Below are 16226 nucleotides of genomic sequence, written 5' to 3'. Positions count from 1 at the left end.
AAAAGACTGAATATATGTATTTTCATTACCCCAGGAAGCAACTTCAAATGCAACACAAACACAACAAGTGGAACAACACAACAAACACAACAAGTGCAACACAATCATGTTATCTGATTACAAACTGCACATAACAACAACCTATAAATATCTTGGTGTACTCTTGGATTCACATCTTAATTATAAAGAGCATGTCAACTCTTTGACCAAGAAACTGCAACAAAAACTGTATGTCTACAATAAAATCATACCATATTTGACAACCACTGTTTCTCACACGTACCTCCATGCCGTAGTCCTCTCCTGTCTCTCTTACTGTCTGCCTATATGGTCTCTCACCACAAATGATGTTCTTGATCCTGTGGCTCGACTGTACAACAGAGCTTTCAAAATACACTGTCAGCTTCCAGGCTGGACCCACCATTGTATAGCCCTGTCCAGATCAAATGCTCTGACTTTCAACAACTATATAAGCAGTACTGCTATTAGATTTTATTTTCAGTTAAAAAAAACTTCAGCCTCCCACCACCTCTGTTGGCTCTAGTACCAACTACAAACTCTCAAAGGAGCACCAGATCAACATCGGTGGAACAGTGCCAAGTCCCTTCTTTTAAAAACACTTATGGACAAAGATGATTCTTCTATATCTACACTAAGGTGTGGAATGATATCCCTCTGGGCACTAGATCTATCAGCTCAGAGATACTATTTAAAAAAAAAAAAAAACTTACAGGGACAATTTAAAGAATAGTTACTCGTGTAACCACTGTTCTACCTCTCTTACTTGACTGATCATTTTTTGATTGTATGCTGTACATGTTAAGTGTCCAAATGATTGAATGAAATGTTTGTTTGTGTGTCGGTTTGTGCGTAAAACAGGAACCTGCTGTAAAACAGTGTTACCGAGTCAGGCCTGGGATAATGTACAATTGTGCTTTTTAACCTTTTCCTGTATAAATAAATGAAATGAAATTTACATTCTTGTGTAAATTCCTGTAAATCCAGTGTCTTTTTCCCCATGAAAAAAGTCTACATTAATAAAAACTCATTGACATTCTTGTGTAAATTCCTTTAAATCCACAGTGTCTTTTTCCGCATGAAAAACGTCTACATTAATAAAAACTCTGATATTCTTGTGTAAATTCCTTTAAATCCACAGTGTCTTTTTCCGCATGAAAAACGTCTACATTAATAAAAACTCTGATATTCTTGTGTAAATTCCTGTAAATCCAGTGTCTTTTTCCCCATGAAAAAAGTCTACATTAATAAAAACTCATTTACATTCTTGTGTAAATTCCTTTAAATCCACAGTGTCTTTTTCCCCATGAAAAAAGTCTACATTAATAAAAACTCATTGACATTCTTGTGTAAATTCCTTTAAATCCAGTGTCTTTTTCCCCATGAAAAAGGTCTACATTAATAAAAACTCTGACATTCTTGTGTAAATTTATGTAAATCCATTCAAAGCCACGTCTTTTTCCATCCAATGAAAGAAAGTCTAGATTCATCATAAAAAAGTTACATAATCTTGTCTAAAATCCTGTTTTAACAGCACAATGTTTATTTTCCAGGGAAAGAAAATTCTTACAGTGTTTCCTGATGGCACAGTTCACTTTTCCGGTTTATCTTTCAGGTGTGTTCATGAAGCCAGCGACAATTCCACAGATTCTTGTCCTTATCAGACTTTTTCAAACCGTCTTTCTCGCCATCTTCTCTCTGTCTGATGTCGCTCCGTGACACAGACATGCTGTAAAATTCTTCTTTTAAAAACTTGAGTGCACTAAACGTTTGTGATGTCCACATGCTACGTTTAGCTTCAGCGTCATTCCAGAGCCACACAGCATCACCGCAGCAACCAACCCGTCCCGCTTTATGACAACTGTCGCAACAGCCAGGCTTTGAGTAGCATTTTTCCTCCATAAAGTCCGCAGATCCAAGGACACAAATTTGTATCTGTAACACACAGATCAGTGTCCGCGGACTTATAAAACTTACATGATGTTGTAAAAAAAAAAAAAAAAAAAAAAAAAAAAAAAGAAGACAATGCTTTGTGATCGGCATATTAAAAACTCAGTGATGATCACAATTACAGAGTACAACACTAACACCCACCCACCCCCCAATGATGAAATCTGCGGAATTCACAACCCTGAACATCTCTGCAGACCCCTCCCACCCTGGACACACCCTGTTTAAACTCCTCCCCTCTGGTGGACGTTACAGAGCTCTGTACATCAGAACAACCAGACACAGGGACAGTTTCTTTCCACAGGCCATGACACTTGACAAATAAAAACTCACTCATTCATATACCTAATGTACAACTCAACTTTAATCTGGTGTCTGTTTCTCCTTTGCACACATTTTATAATGCACATTTTATTGTATTTGCACATTTTTCCTGTGAATTATTCAGTATTTAGTGTATATTTATACATGCTTGTACAGAGACAGTGCAGCTCAAACCAGAGTCATATTCCTTATATTGTGTGGATATTTGGTGAAAAAAGCTATTCTGATTCTGAGATTTGAACCTGAGAAAATTATGATGCCACGGTGTTGCCAGTTCTCAATCGATGAAGACACACAAATTATATATATATATATATATATATATATATATATATATATATATATATATATATATATTTAATTCCCTGATGTGAATTCCAAAAGAATCTACATCTGATGTACTTACTAAATGAGGCTCTTTGAAGACCTGGCTGTCAATCATGTCCCAGGCTCCCTGACCGAGGGACAGCATCCTGAGAAGCAGCATCAGATCAGGACTATCCTGATGCGACAGAGACAAACACACACACACACACGTACACGCACACAGATTTAAGCATCCTCAGACACAGTAAAATCACAATGTCAGGCAACAGTCAAGTCACATTCAGAAGTGAGGAGGAAAAAAGTTCACTTTCAATAAAATAAAATCAAAACCTAAAGCCTGATTTTACACAGTCACAGCCTATTTTATTTCTAATGTTTGGCTCGTGTGGAGCAGAGTGGCAGAAAAGACTGAATTGAGTTGTTTATTCCTCACATTTTAGAAATAACCCTAGCAGTGTGTGTGTTGGGGGGGCAGATCTGTCCTAGTAATAGTTAGGCTGTTACTCTGTAAACGGACTCCTACAGGAGCAAGACTGAGTCCATGAGTGTGAATTAAGCATGGTTTACACAGAGACGGTTTTGTCGGCGGGTAGTACGTAGACCGAAGTTCGCGGTAGTTCCGGCTGTTTTCGCGGTGGAAAGGGGCGGAGCATTTCGCCGGCGTTTTGACCACCGTACTAGCCGCAAATACGCGCATAAAATGCCGCTAAATCCGCCGAATAAAGCGGCGTTTTGACGCCGTAGCATCCGGCACATGTAAGGCAACGGGGGTTAATACCCAGTTCTATCCTTTACAATCGCAGGTTAAGACACGCGTGAGAACGGTGTTCTGCTGCCGCCGATAATGCCCTGTGTACCGCTGGATTTATCCAGGCAAATCCTGCGTTACTCCAGGAACTTTTGCATATAGGCACCGCCCCCAGAGTATAATAGGCTGAAGAAGCAGGAATACATGCCTCTGTCACTGCTGAGGGAGGGAGATCATACTCAGCCTTTTCTTCTCCTCAACGTGTTACTCCGTCTCCACCACAGGGCTACCCTCTGCTTCTGAACCAGATCTCTTGGTAAGTCCTTGCCGCTGCCAATTTTCTTTTAGGAGGCATACTGGAGCTTCTCTGCAAAAATATCTGGAGCTGGCCGCGAGTGAGAGGCCTGCATGCAGCACGCTAGCGTTTTTATATTGACTGCTGCCTATCAGCCGTTTGGAACACCGTTAACCGGAAGGTGGCGTTTAGAACGGCATACTGTCCGCTAGCGCCGCCGTTTTGTCTGCCTCTGTCGCTGGTTAAAATGCCCTTGAGGACGCCGATGTGGGCTCTATCGCCATTTTACACGCCGCTGATTAGGGGATACAATGGCGGCCGCCAATTACGGCAGTGTAAACTGCGGCACTACAGGAAGGGGCAGGATGAAACAGCGATTAAAAAGTATCAAACGCCGTTGTTCGCGTTGTCTCCGTCGTCATGCAAATTCTCTGGGACCGCTCCCGGAATTATTCGACATGTTGAATAATTTTTTCGACGATTCCCGGTAAAGCCGGAACTAAGCCACGCCCCCTAGTGCCGGTGTTAAAAACGGCGTGTGATCCTTAAGACGGCCAAAACCTCTTCCGGGCCGCTTCCAGGAGCTCTTACTGTCTATGTGTAAACAGGGCTTTAGAGGGAGCCCAGTTGAACAGTGCAGTTAGAAGGAGTAGAGAAGGTTAACGTGAAGGGGACATCTGCAAGACAGTAGTGAGATGAGCTATGATTATAAGGTTTAGCGACAGTGGCACTAATAAAAAGATAGGAGGCAGAGCTAAAGATGTTGAGATCCTCCTTTGGAGTGACAAGAAGGAACAGGATTAGGATTCAACATATCAGAGGGACAGCTCAGGTAGAACAGTTTAGAGACAAAGTCAGAGAGCGAAGATTGAGATGGCTTGCACATGTGCAGAGGAGGGACCCAGGGTATATAGGGAGAAGGATGCTGAGAATGGAGCCACCAGGCAGGAGGACAACAGGGAGGAGGAATCATCTACACATGTGACAACCACCATCTATGGCAGGGGAATTCAACTCATTCATCAATTCATACTCTCAGCAGCTTGGGACTCCAACAAGGGCGGTCACATCTCCTCCACTCCCTTATCTCTGTTCTCTGCCTTTAACCTTCAAGTCCCTACTTCACCAGAATGTGAATTCCCCAAATTATATTGGATTCTGGATCTATTGGACTACTATTGGATTTACCATGGAATTGAGCAGCTGGTCTCTGAACATTATTGGCACCATTTTTTCCACAAGAAGGTCAGGACCGGGGGATCCTACCTGCCCAGATGGAACGCATCCTGTGGGCTATGTTATCGACTCCTGGGGGTCTTGGTGTATTGCATGCTTGGCGCCTTTCTCCGTTGAGGATGTCGAGGATTTATTCATTTTTGGTCTTATGGTAGCAGGGCTGGTACTTTCTGGCTTATGTGCTGCCCTGATCTACCGGAAAATTGGCAAGATGGTGGCATCAAGAACCACGGCCCCTCGCTTGTCCGTCATGATTAACGAGGTTGGCAAGGCAGTGCATTCTCAGACTGCGATGACTCTTGAACTCAGATGCAAATTGGATGACATCTTGGAGCAGATGCGTGCCTTGCAGTTGAAGCTGAAGATTTTGGGGCTGGTAAATATTCTTAATTCATAACTGGGAATTGGTTGTTCAAGTGGAACTGTTAAAAAGTGTTTTTCACTGCTCAACCACAACACTCCAGGCTTATCAAGCCTGAGGGACAAATTGCCCAACTGTTTGTCCTCTAGAGGAATGTCTTTGGCCTTGGTGAGATTATTCGGCTCCTTTCTTATCTCGACTCACAAAGACAATAAACTGACAGACTTACACATGGACAAAGATTGAAGCATGCTCCATTTTTTCCCTATACCTCCCTTTCTGCCCCCCCATTACACACCCCATCCCGGCCACCACTCACGCCACCCCTTTCCCCTCCAGGGGCTGTGCGGTTTTTAGCTGTGGCTTGACCCCGTTCCCCCCAAGCTATCGGCGGCGCGATTCCAGTTGCAGCGGACTTCACCCACTTTGCCTCAATTCGGATGACGGACTGCTTCAAGTTTCGTGCACATAAATAATGTCAAATGTACATGTGTTGTCTTTAATTTTGATGTGCCATTATTACAGGAAACAAGTAATAATTGTGGATTAATTGCTGTATTCTGAGGTAACTGGAGTGTAAATGTAATTGTCCTTTTTTGGGATCAATCAAGTTGTCTGAAATCTGAAGTCTCTGATCCCCCCCAAGGCCTTTGTTCTGGAGCCACCGTGGCTTGCTGATGCCGGACGGCCTTCACCCTACTGAGAAAGGTGCCACCATCTTGCCTGCGAATATAGCTAGAGCTCTACAGGGAGGGTAACTTTAGGATTTTACAGCAGGCCACAGAGCAGGTGATTAGAGACCCGACAAGGCTTGTGGGTGTGGAATCCATGGAAACAGAGACATGGAATGGATGTCACGTAACTAGCGGCATGCCGCACGGCGGCCATTACTAAGGGTGGAGAGACCACCTTGAGCCAGTTAAGGAACCTGTTAAACAGAAGCGAAATGAGGGGAAAAAAGGCAGCCAGTGCAGTTTATCTGCCAGGGAGGGAAATTCAACAATTTGAAACTGTGGCCTGTTTCCGTAGACGTGTCCATAAAAATCACACAGGGATATGCTTTGCAAACTTAATACCCATACTACATTGGATGACATTGAAACTGAAGGTGGCCCACCGGCTTTTCCAGCAATATCAAAGATTTCGTGTCTGCTACCTACAACTCGCGTGGAATGTCTCAAACCTGAACTTACTTCCAGGCATCTTACACAACCCCAATTCCAATGAAGTTGGGACGTTGTGTAAAATGTAAATTAAAAACAGAATACAATGACTTGCAAATCCTCTTCAACCTATAGTCAATTGAATACACCACAAAAACAAGATATTTAATGTTCAAACTGATAAACTTTATTGTTTTGGGCAAATATTTGCTCATTTTGAAATGGATGTCTGCAACACGTTTCAAAAAAAGCTGGGACAGTGGCAACTAAAGACTGGCAAAGTTGATGAATGCTCAAGGAACACCTGGTTGGAACATTCCACAGGTGAACAAGTTAACTGGAAACAGGGGAGTGTCATGACTGGGTATAAAAGGAGCATCCCCAAAAGTCTCAGCCGTTCACAAGCAAAGATGAGGTGAAGATCACCACTTTGTGAGAAAATAGTCTAAGAGTTTAAGAACAATGTTTCTCAATGTTCAATTGCAAGGAATTTAGTGATTCCATCATCTACAGTTCATAATGTAATCAGAAGATTCAGAGAATCTGGAGAACTTTCCACACGTACGCGGCAAGGCCGAAAACCAACACTGAATGCCCGTGACCTTTGATCCCTCACTGCATTAAAAATCGACGTCATCGTGTAAAGGATCTTACTGCGTGGGCTCAGGAACACTTCAGAAAACCATTGTCAGTTAACACAGTTCGGCACTACATCAACAAGCGCAAGTTAAAACTCTACCATGCAAAGTGAAAGCCAAACATCAACAACATCCAGAAATGCCGCCGCCTTCTCTGGGCCCGAGGTCATTTGAAGTGAGCAAAGTAGAAAAGTGTGCTGTGGTCTGATGAGTCCACATTTCAAATTGTTTTTGGAAATCGTTGACGTCGTGTCCTCTGGACAAAAGAGGAAAAAGACCATCCAGATTGTTACCAGTGCAAAGTTCAAAAGCCAGCATCTGTGATGGTATGGGGGTGTGTTTGTGCCCATGGCATGGACAACTTACACATCTGTGATGGCACCATCAATGCTGAAAGGTACATCCAGGTTTTGGAGCAACACATGCTGCCATCCAAGCAACGTCTTTTTCAGGGACATCCCTGCTTATTTCAGCAAGACAATGCCAAGCCACATTCTGCACGTGTTACAACAGCGTGGCTTCGTAGTAAAAGAGTGCGCGTACAACTCCTGGCAAAAATTATGGAATCACCGGCCTCGGAGGATGTTCATTCAGTTGTTTAATTTTGTAGAAAAAAAAAGCAGATCACAGACATGACACAAAACTAAAGTCATTTCAAATGGCAACTTTCAGGCTTTAAGAAACAGAAATCAAGAAAAAAAAATTGGGGCAGTCAGTAACGGTTACGTTTTTAGACCAAGCAGAGGGGAAAAAAATATGGAATCACTCAATTCTGAGGAAAAAATTATGGAAACATGAAAAACAAAAGAACGCTCCAACACATCACTAGTATTTTGTTGCACCACCTCTGGCTTTTGTAACAGCTTGCAGTCTCTGACGCATGGACTTAATGAGTGACAAACAGTACTCTTCATCAATCTGGCTCCACCTTTCTGTGATTGCTGTTGCCAGATCAGCTTTGCAGGTTGGAGCCTTGTCATGGACCATTTTCTTCAACTTCCAAAGATTTTCAATTGGATTAAGATCTGGACTATTTGCAGGCCATGACATTGACCCTATGTGTCTTTTTGCAAGGAGTGTTTTCACAGTTTTTGCTCTATGGCAAGATGCATTATCATCTTGAAAAATTATTTCATCATCCCCAAACATCCTTTCAATTGATGGGATAAGAAAAGTGTCCAAAATATCAACGTAAACTTGAGCATTTATTGATGATGTAATGACAGCCATCTCCCCAGTGCCTTTACCTGACATGCAGCCCCATATCATCAATGACTGTGGAAATTTACATGTTCTCTTCAGGCAGTCATCTTTATAAATCTCATTGGAACGGCACCAAACAAAAGTTGCAGCATCATCACCTTGCCCAATGCAGATTCGAGATTCATCACTGAATATGACTTTCATCCAGTCATACACAGTCCACGATTGCTTTTCTTTAGCCCATTGTAACCTTGTTTTTTTTCTGTTTAGGTGTTAATGATGGCTTTCGTTTAGCTTTTCTGTATGTAAATCCCATTTCCTTTAGGCGGTTTCTTACAGTTCGGTCACAGACGTTGACTCCAGTTTCCTCCCATTCGTTCCTCATTTGTTTTGTTAAGCATTTTTGATTTTGAGACATATTGCTTTAAGTTTTCTGTCTTGATGCTTTGATGTCTTCCTTGGTCTACCTGTATGTTTGCCTTTAACAACCTTCCCATGTTGTTTGTATTTGGTCCAGAGTTTAAACACAGCTGACTGTGAACAACCAACATCTTTTGCAACATTGCGTGATGATTTACCCTCTTTTAAGAGTTTAATAATCCTCTCCTTTGTTTCAATTGACATCTCTCGTGTTGGAGCCATGATTCATGTCAGTCCACTTGGTGCAACAGCTCTCCAAGGTGTGATCACTCCTTTTTAGATGCAGACTAACGAGGAGATCTGATTTGATGCAGGTGTTAGTTTTGGGGATGAAAATTTACAGGGTGATTCCATAATTTGTTCCTCAGAATTGAGTGAGTCCATATTTTTTTCCCTCTGCTTGGTCTAAAAAAGTAACAGTTAGTGACTGACGCAATTTTTTTCCTGATTTCTTATAGTGTTTCTTAAAGCCAGAAAGTTGCCATTTGAAATGACTTTAGTTTTGTTTCATGTCTGTGATCTGCTTTTTTTCTACAAAATTAAACAACTGAATGAACATCCTCCGAGGCAGGTGATTCCATAATTTTTGCCAGGGGTTGTACTAGACTGGCCTGCCTGCAGTCCAGACCTGTCACCCATTGAAAATGTGTGGTGCATTATGAAACGCAAAATACGACAACGGAGACCCCGGACTGTTGAACAACTGAAGTCGTACATCAAGCAAGAATGGGAAAGAATTCCACCTTCAAAGCTTCAACAATTACTGTCCTAAGTTCCCAAACGCTTATTGAGTGTTGTTAGAAGGAAAGGTGATGTAACAGTTGTAAACATACCACTGTCCCAGCTTTTTTGAAACGTGTTGCAGGCATCCATTTCAAAATAAGCAAATATTTGCACAAAAACAATAGAGTTTGAACATTAAATATCTTGTCGTTGTGGTGTATTCAATTGAATAAAGGTTGAAGAGGATTTGAAAATCATTGTATTCTGTTTTTATTTACATTTTTCACAACGCCCCAACTTCAATGGAATTGGGGTTGTATATGCTACTCTGGAACCACCCCTAAACCCAAACAGTTCAACTGTCAACCCCACTGAGGTCCTTAGCCTGGGTCTCATTAACATAACATCACTAGCCTCAAAATCATTGCTGATTAATGATCTAATTATGGATCATCACTTAGATATGGTTGGGTTATGTGAAACCTGGATTAAACCTACAGCTGTCCTCCCCTTAAATGAGGCCTGCCCACTGGCATACACATTTTGGCATGTCCTTTGTGATGCGAAGCAAGGCGGGGGTGTTGCTGTTATTTATTAATCTAGGTTAACTGCTGGGGTCACAAATATAACTCGTTTGAACATCTGATTCCCCACTCTGCCCACGATGCTACGCACTGCCAAAGTCAGAAGAATAAAAATCAGCCATATTACTTTGTCACTGCATATAGGCCCCCTGGCACATATTCTGAATTTGTAGATGAATTTGGTGTGTTCATCTCAAACTTGTCCACTAGTGCAAATAACATTCTGATTATTGGTGATGTAATACATTTATATTAATAAGCCTTCTGATCCCCTCTGCAAATCATTTATGGAAATTGTGGATGCTTTAGCATTTCAGCAATGCATTCAGGACTTGATGCGCATTAAGCCGCGGTCCCACCGAATAATGAAGGATGAAGAAGGAGCCACGCACCCTGTTTTTTTTTGTTTCTGAGCTATCATGGCAGTATAGTGGCTCAGAGTTGTTCTTAGAGGCATTATCTTCAGTTAACGAGGCTCCTGAGCGTGGCGCTAATTTCAAGATGTTCAAAATTTAGCAACAACAGCGTGGCGCAGTTTGTGTTCGAGTTACTGCGACGGCTTAGAGGCATTTGCGTGGAGCTTAAGAGTCTGCAAAAAGTCCATTATCCGTGCGCCTGGCAGCTTCACAGGACCTGAGAGGCTATTTTTGGAACAGCTCTCCTCTTGCACACACAATTCCACCTGCTCTGTGCGCTGGACTCTATATAAAATAATTATTTTGTAGTGGATTAATCATTCTCTGCCAAACCTTGGATGCTGAAAACACCTCTAATCACTTCTGGAATCACAGAGGACTGGTTCATCTGGACACTTTTTGGTCCCTCTCTTTCCTGCTCCATGTGGAACGTATTTTGATCAGCTTAAGGTAATTATTTTTAATGTTTTTTTTATAGCTTGATAAAACAGTTCCTTGCTGTAAAAGTATGTCTGTACGAGGTCTGTCCATAAAGTATAGGTCCTTTTTATTTTTGTTCAAAAACTATATGGATTTCATTCATATGTTTTTACGTCAGACATGCTTGAACCCTCGTGCGCATGCGTGAGTTTTTCCACGTCTGTCGGTGACGTCATTCGCCTGTGAGCACTCCTTGTGGGAGGAGTCGTCCAGCCCCTCGTCGGAATTCCTTTGTCTGAGAAGTTGCTGAGAGACTGGCGGTTTGTTTGATCAAAATTTTTTCTAAACCTGTGAGACACATCGAAGTGGACATGGTTCGAAAAATTAAGCTGGTTTTCAGTGAAAATTTTAACGGCTGATGAGAGATTTTGAGGTGACACTGTCGCTTTAAGGACTTCCCACAGTGCGAGACTTCCCACAGTGCGAGACGTCGCACAGCGCTCTCAGGCGGCGTCATCAGCCTGTTTCAAGCTGAAAACCTCCACATTTCAGGCTCTATTGATCCAGGACGTCGTGAGAGAACAGAGAAGTTTCAGAAGAAGTCGCTTTCAGCATTTTATCCGGATATTCCACTGTTAAAGGAGATTTTTTTAATGAAAGACGTGCGGACGGGTCCGCGCGTCAGCTCGCACCCGCCGCGACGCTCCGCCGCAGGAAAAACACCTCCGTTGGAAGCCTTAAGGACAAGTTGGAACATGTCCAGCTGTTAAACAATTTCTCATATACTCACTCCACTGAAAGCCATCAAAAGCCGCCTGGATTTTACAAATGGTTATCAACACGGAGGTGTTTTTCCTGTGCCGCCGCTCCGCGCCGGCTGCATCCCTGAAATCGACTTCTTCTGAAACTTCTCTGTTCTCTCACGACGTCCTGGATCAATAGAGACTGAAATGTGGAGGTTTTCAGCTTGAAACAGGCTGATGACGCCGCCTGAGAGCGCAGCGCGACGTCTCGCTCCGTGGGAAGTCCTTAAAGCGACAGTGTCACCTCAAAATCTCTCTTCAGCCATTAAAATTTTCACTGAAAACCAGCTTAATTTTTCGAACCGTGTCCACTTCGATGTGTCTCACAGGTTTAGAAAAAATTTTGATCAAACAAAGCGCCAGTCTCTCAGCAACTTCTCAGACAAAGGAATTCCGACGAGGGGCTGGACGACTCCTCCCACAAGGAGTGCTCACAGGCGAATGACGTCACCGACAGGCGTGGAAAAACTCACGCATGCGCACGAGGGTTCATGCATGTCTGACGTAAAAACATATGAATGAAATGCATATAGTTTTTGAAAAAAATAAAAAGGACCTATACTTTATGGACAGCCCTCGTATGTTGATGTCTGTTGTATGTAAAAGTATGTTGATTTAATATCTTGTTAATGGATCACATGACCTCCGCTGTGTGTGCGCACTGAAGCAGGACCTGAGAGGCTATTTTTGGAGCGGCTCTCTTGCGCACACAATTCCACCTGCTCTGTGCGCTGGACTCTATATAAAATAATTATTCTGTAGCGGATTAATCATTTTCTGTCAAACCTTGGATGCTGAAAACACCTCTAATCACTTCTGGAATTAATGGATCACATGAGCTCCGCTGTGTGTGTGCACTACAGCAGTGACTCATCATCACGCTTCAAACGAGCATTTAGGCAGAACGCCAGCTCACAAAAGAGTGATATTTCAGTCAATATTGGACGAACACAAAGTTAAAATTTGGATGACTGCGTGAAAGTGGATGTGTGTTTAAAGCCATGGAAGATAACTCCAGTGGAGCAGCTAAGAGCAGGAGCTGTGCGGCAACACAGGTGGAGAGCGCGCAAAAGACCAATTTTGAAGACACAACACAAAGTTAAAAGTTGTATCATGATAACTTGTAAGCTGCGGAAGAAATATATATATATCAAATGATCCACAGGTGTATATAATAAAACGGCCACCTCATTCTGTATGCAGAACGGCACAGCGCGCAAAAGAGCGCTTTGCAGAAATAAACGGACAAACACAAAGTTAAAAGTGGAATCGCATTGTAAAAATGACTGTGTTTAAAGCCAGGGAAAAAATAAAGCCAGCAAGCCGCCCCCAGAGTATAATAGGCTGAAGAAGCAGGAATACATGCCTCTGTCACTGCTGAGGGAGGGAGATCATACTCAGCCTTTTCTTCTCCTCAACGTGTTACTCCGTCTCCACCACAGGGCTACCCTCTGCTTCTGAACCAGATCTCTTGGTAAGTCCTTGCCGCTGCCAATTTTCTTTTAGGAGGCATACTGGAGCTTCTCTGCAAAAATATCTGGAGCTGGCCGCGAGTGAGAGGCCTGCATGCAGCACGCTAGCGTTTTTATATTGACTGCTGCCTATCAGCCGTTTGGAACACCGTTAACCGGAAGGTGGCGTTTAGAACGGCATACTGTCCGCTAGCGCCGCCGTTTTGTCTGCCTCTGTCGCTGGTTAAAATGCCCTTGAGGACGCCGATGTGGGCTCTATCGCCATTTTACACGCCGCTGATTAGGGGATACAATGGCGGCCGCCAATTACGGCAGTGTAAACTGCGGCACTACAGGAAGGGGCAGGATGAAACAGCGATTAAAAAGTATCAAACGCCGTTGTTCGCGTTGTCTCCGTCGTCATGCAAATTCTCTGGGACCGCTCCCGGAATTATTCGACATGTTGAATAATTTTTTCGACGATTCCCGGTAAAGCCGGAACTAAGCCACGCCCCCTAGTGCCGGTGTTAAAAACGGCGTGTGATCCTTAAGACGGCCAAAACCTCTTCCGGGCCGCTTCCAGGAGCTCTTACTGTCTATGTGTAAACAGGGCTTTAGAGGGAGCCCAGTTGAACAGTGCAGTTAGAAGGAGTAGAGAAGGTTAACGTGAAGGGGACATCTGCAAGACAGTAGTGAGATGAGCTATGATTATAAGGTTTAGCGACAGTGGCACTAATAAAAAGATAGGAGGCAGAGCTAAAGATGTTGAGATCCTCCTTTGGAGTGACAAGAAGGAACAGGATTAGGATTCAACATATCAGAGGGACAGCTCAGGTAGAACAGTTTAGAGACAAAGTCAGAGAGCGAAGATTGAGATGGCTTGCACATGTGCAGAGGAGGGACCCAGGGTATATAGGGAGAAGGATGCTGAGAATGGAGCCACCAGGCAGGAGGACAACAGGGAGGAGGAATCATCTACACATGTGACAACCACCATCTATGGCAGGGGAATTCAACTCATTCATCAATTCATACTCTCAGCAGCTTGGGACTCCAACAAGGGCGGTCACATCTCCTCCACTCCCTTATCTCTGTTCTCTGCCTTTAACCTTCAAGTCCCTACTTCACCAGAATGTGAATTCCCCAAATTATATTGGATTCTGGATCTATTGGACTACTATTGGATTTACCATGGAATTGAGCAGCTGGTCTCTGAACATTATTGGCACCATTTTTTCCACAAGAAGGTCAGGACCGGGGGATCCTACCTGCCCAGATGGAACGCATCCTGTGGGCTATGTTATCGACTCCTGGGGGTCTTGGTGTATTGCATGCTTGGCGCCTTTCTCCGTTGAGGATGTCGAGGATTTATTCATTTTTGGTCTTATGGTAGCAGGGCTGGTACTTTCTGGCTTATGTGCTGCCCTGATCTACCGGAAAATTGGCAAGATGGTGGCATCAAGAACCACGGCCCCTCGCTTGTCCGTCATGATTAACGAGGTTGGCAAGGCAGTGCATTCTCAGACTGCGATGACTCTTGAACTCAGATGCAAATTGGATGACATCTTGGAGCAGATGCGTGCCTTGCAGTTGAAGCTGAAGATTTTGGGGCTGGTAAATATTCTTAATTCATAACTGGGAATTGGTTGTTCAAGTGGAACTGTTAAAAAGTGTTTTTCACTGCTCAACCACAACACTCCAGGCTTATCAAGCCTGAGGGACAAATTGCCCAACTGTTTGTCCTCTAGAGGAATGTCTTTGGCCTTGGTGAGATTATTCGGCTCCTTTCTTATCTCGACTCACAAAGACAATAAACTGACAGACTTACACATGGACAAAGATTGAAGCATGCTCCATTTTTTCCCTATACCTCCCTTTCTGCCCCCCCATTACACACCCCATCCCGGCCACCACTCACGCCCCCCCCTTTCCCCTCCAGGGGCTGTGCGGTTTTTAGCTGTGGCTTGACCCCGTTCCCCCCAAGCTATCGGCGGCGCGATTCCAGTTGCAGCGGACTTCACCCACTTTGCCTCAATTCGGATGACGGACTGCTTCAAGTTTCGTGCACATAAATAATGTCAAATGTACATGTGTTGTCTTTAATTTTGATGTGCCATTATTACAGGAAACAAGTAATAATTGTGGATTAATTGCTGTATTCTGAGGTAACTGGAGTGTAAATGTAATTGTCCTTTTTTGGGATCAATCAAGTTGTCTGAAATCTGAAGTCTCTGATCCCCCCCAAGGCCTTTGTTCTGGAGCCACCGTGGCTTGCTGATGCCGGACGGCCTTCACCCTACTGAGAAAGGTGCCACCATCTTGCCTGCGAATATAGCTAGAGCTCTACAGGGAGGGTAACTTTAGGATTTTACAGCAGGCCACAGAGCAGGTGATTAGAGACCCGACAAGGCTTGTGGGTGTGGAATCCATGGAAACAGAGACATGGAATGGATGTCACGTAACTAGCGGCATGCCGCACGGCGGCCATTACTAAGGGTGGAGAGACCACCTTGAGCCAGTTAAGGAACCTGTTAAACAGAAGCGAAATGAGGGGAAAAAAGGCAGCCAGTGCAGTTTATCTGCCAGGGAGGGAAATTCAACAATTTGAAACTGTGGCCTGTTTCCGTAGACGTGTCCATAAAAATCACACAGGGATATGCTTTGCAAACTTAATACCCATACTACATTGGATGACATTGAAACTGAAGGTGGCCCACCGGCTTTTCCAGCAATATCAAAGATTTCGTGTCTGCTACCTACAACTCGCGTGGAATGTCTCAAACCTGAACTTACTTCCAGGCATCTTACACAACCCCAATTCCAATGAAGTTGGGACGTTGTGTAAAATGTAAATTAAAAACAGAATACAATGACTTGCAAATCCTCTTCAACCTATAGTCAATTGAATACACCACAAAAACAAGATATTTAATGTTCAAACTGATAAACTTTATTGTTTTTGGGCAAATATTTGCTCATTTTGAAATGGATGTCTGCAACACGTTTCAAAAAAAGCTGGGACAGTGGCAACTAAAGACTGGCAAAGTTGATGAATGCTCAAGGAACACCTGGTTGGAACATTCCACAGGTGAACAAGTTAACTGGAAACAGGGGAGTGTCATGACTGGGTATAAAAGGAGCATCCC

The 16226-nt window shown here is 43.4% G+C and overlaps 1 protein-coding gene across 1 annotated transcript in view; it reads right to left on the bottom strand.

Annotated features, from left to right (window-relative positions):
• nelfb (negative elongation factor complex member B) overlaps positions 1-16226 on the bottom strand; it is a 116739-nt gene that overhangs the window by 46092 nt on the left and 54421 nt on the right. The window contains exon 8 of the mRNA XM_034165548.1: positions 2699-2794. Within this exon, the coding sequence (XP_034021439.1) occupies positions 2699-2794 (96 nt within the window). The remainder of the gene's footprint in view (positions 1-2698; positions 2795-16226) is intronic.

The sequence above is a fragment of the Thalassophryne amazonica genome, unplaced genomic scaffold, assembly GCF_902500255.1.
Source record: "Thalassophryne amazonica unplaced genomic scaffold, fThaAma1.1, whole genome shotgun sequence".
Lineage (NCBI taxonomy): Eukaryota > Metazoa > Chordata > Actinopteri > Batrachoidiformes > Batrachoididae > Thalassophryne > Thalassophryne amazonica.
This window is presented reverse-complemented; position numbering and strand designations above follow the sequence as displayed.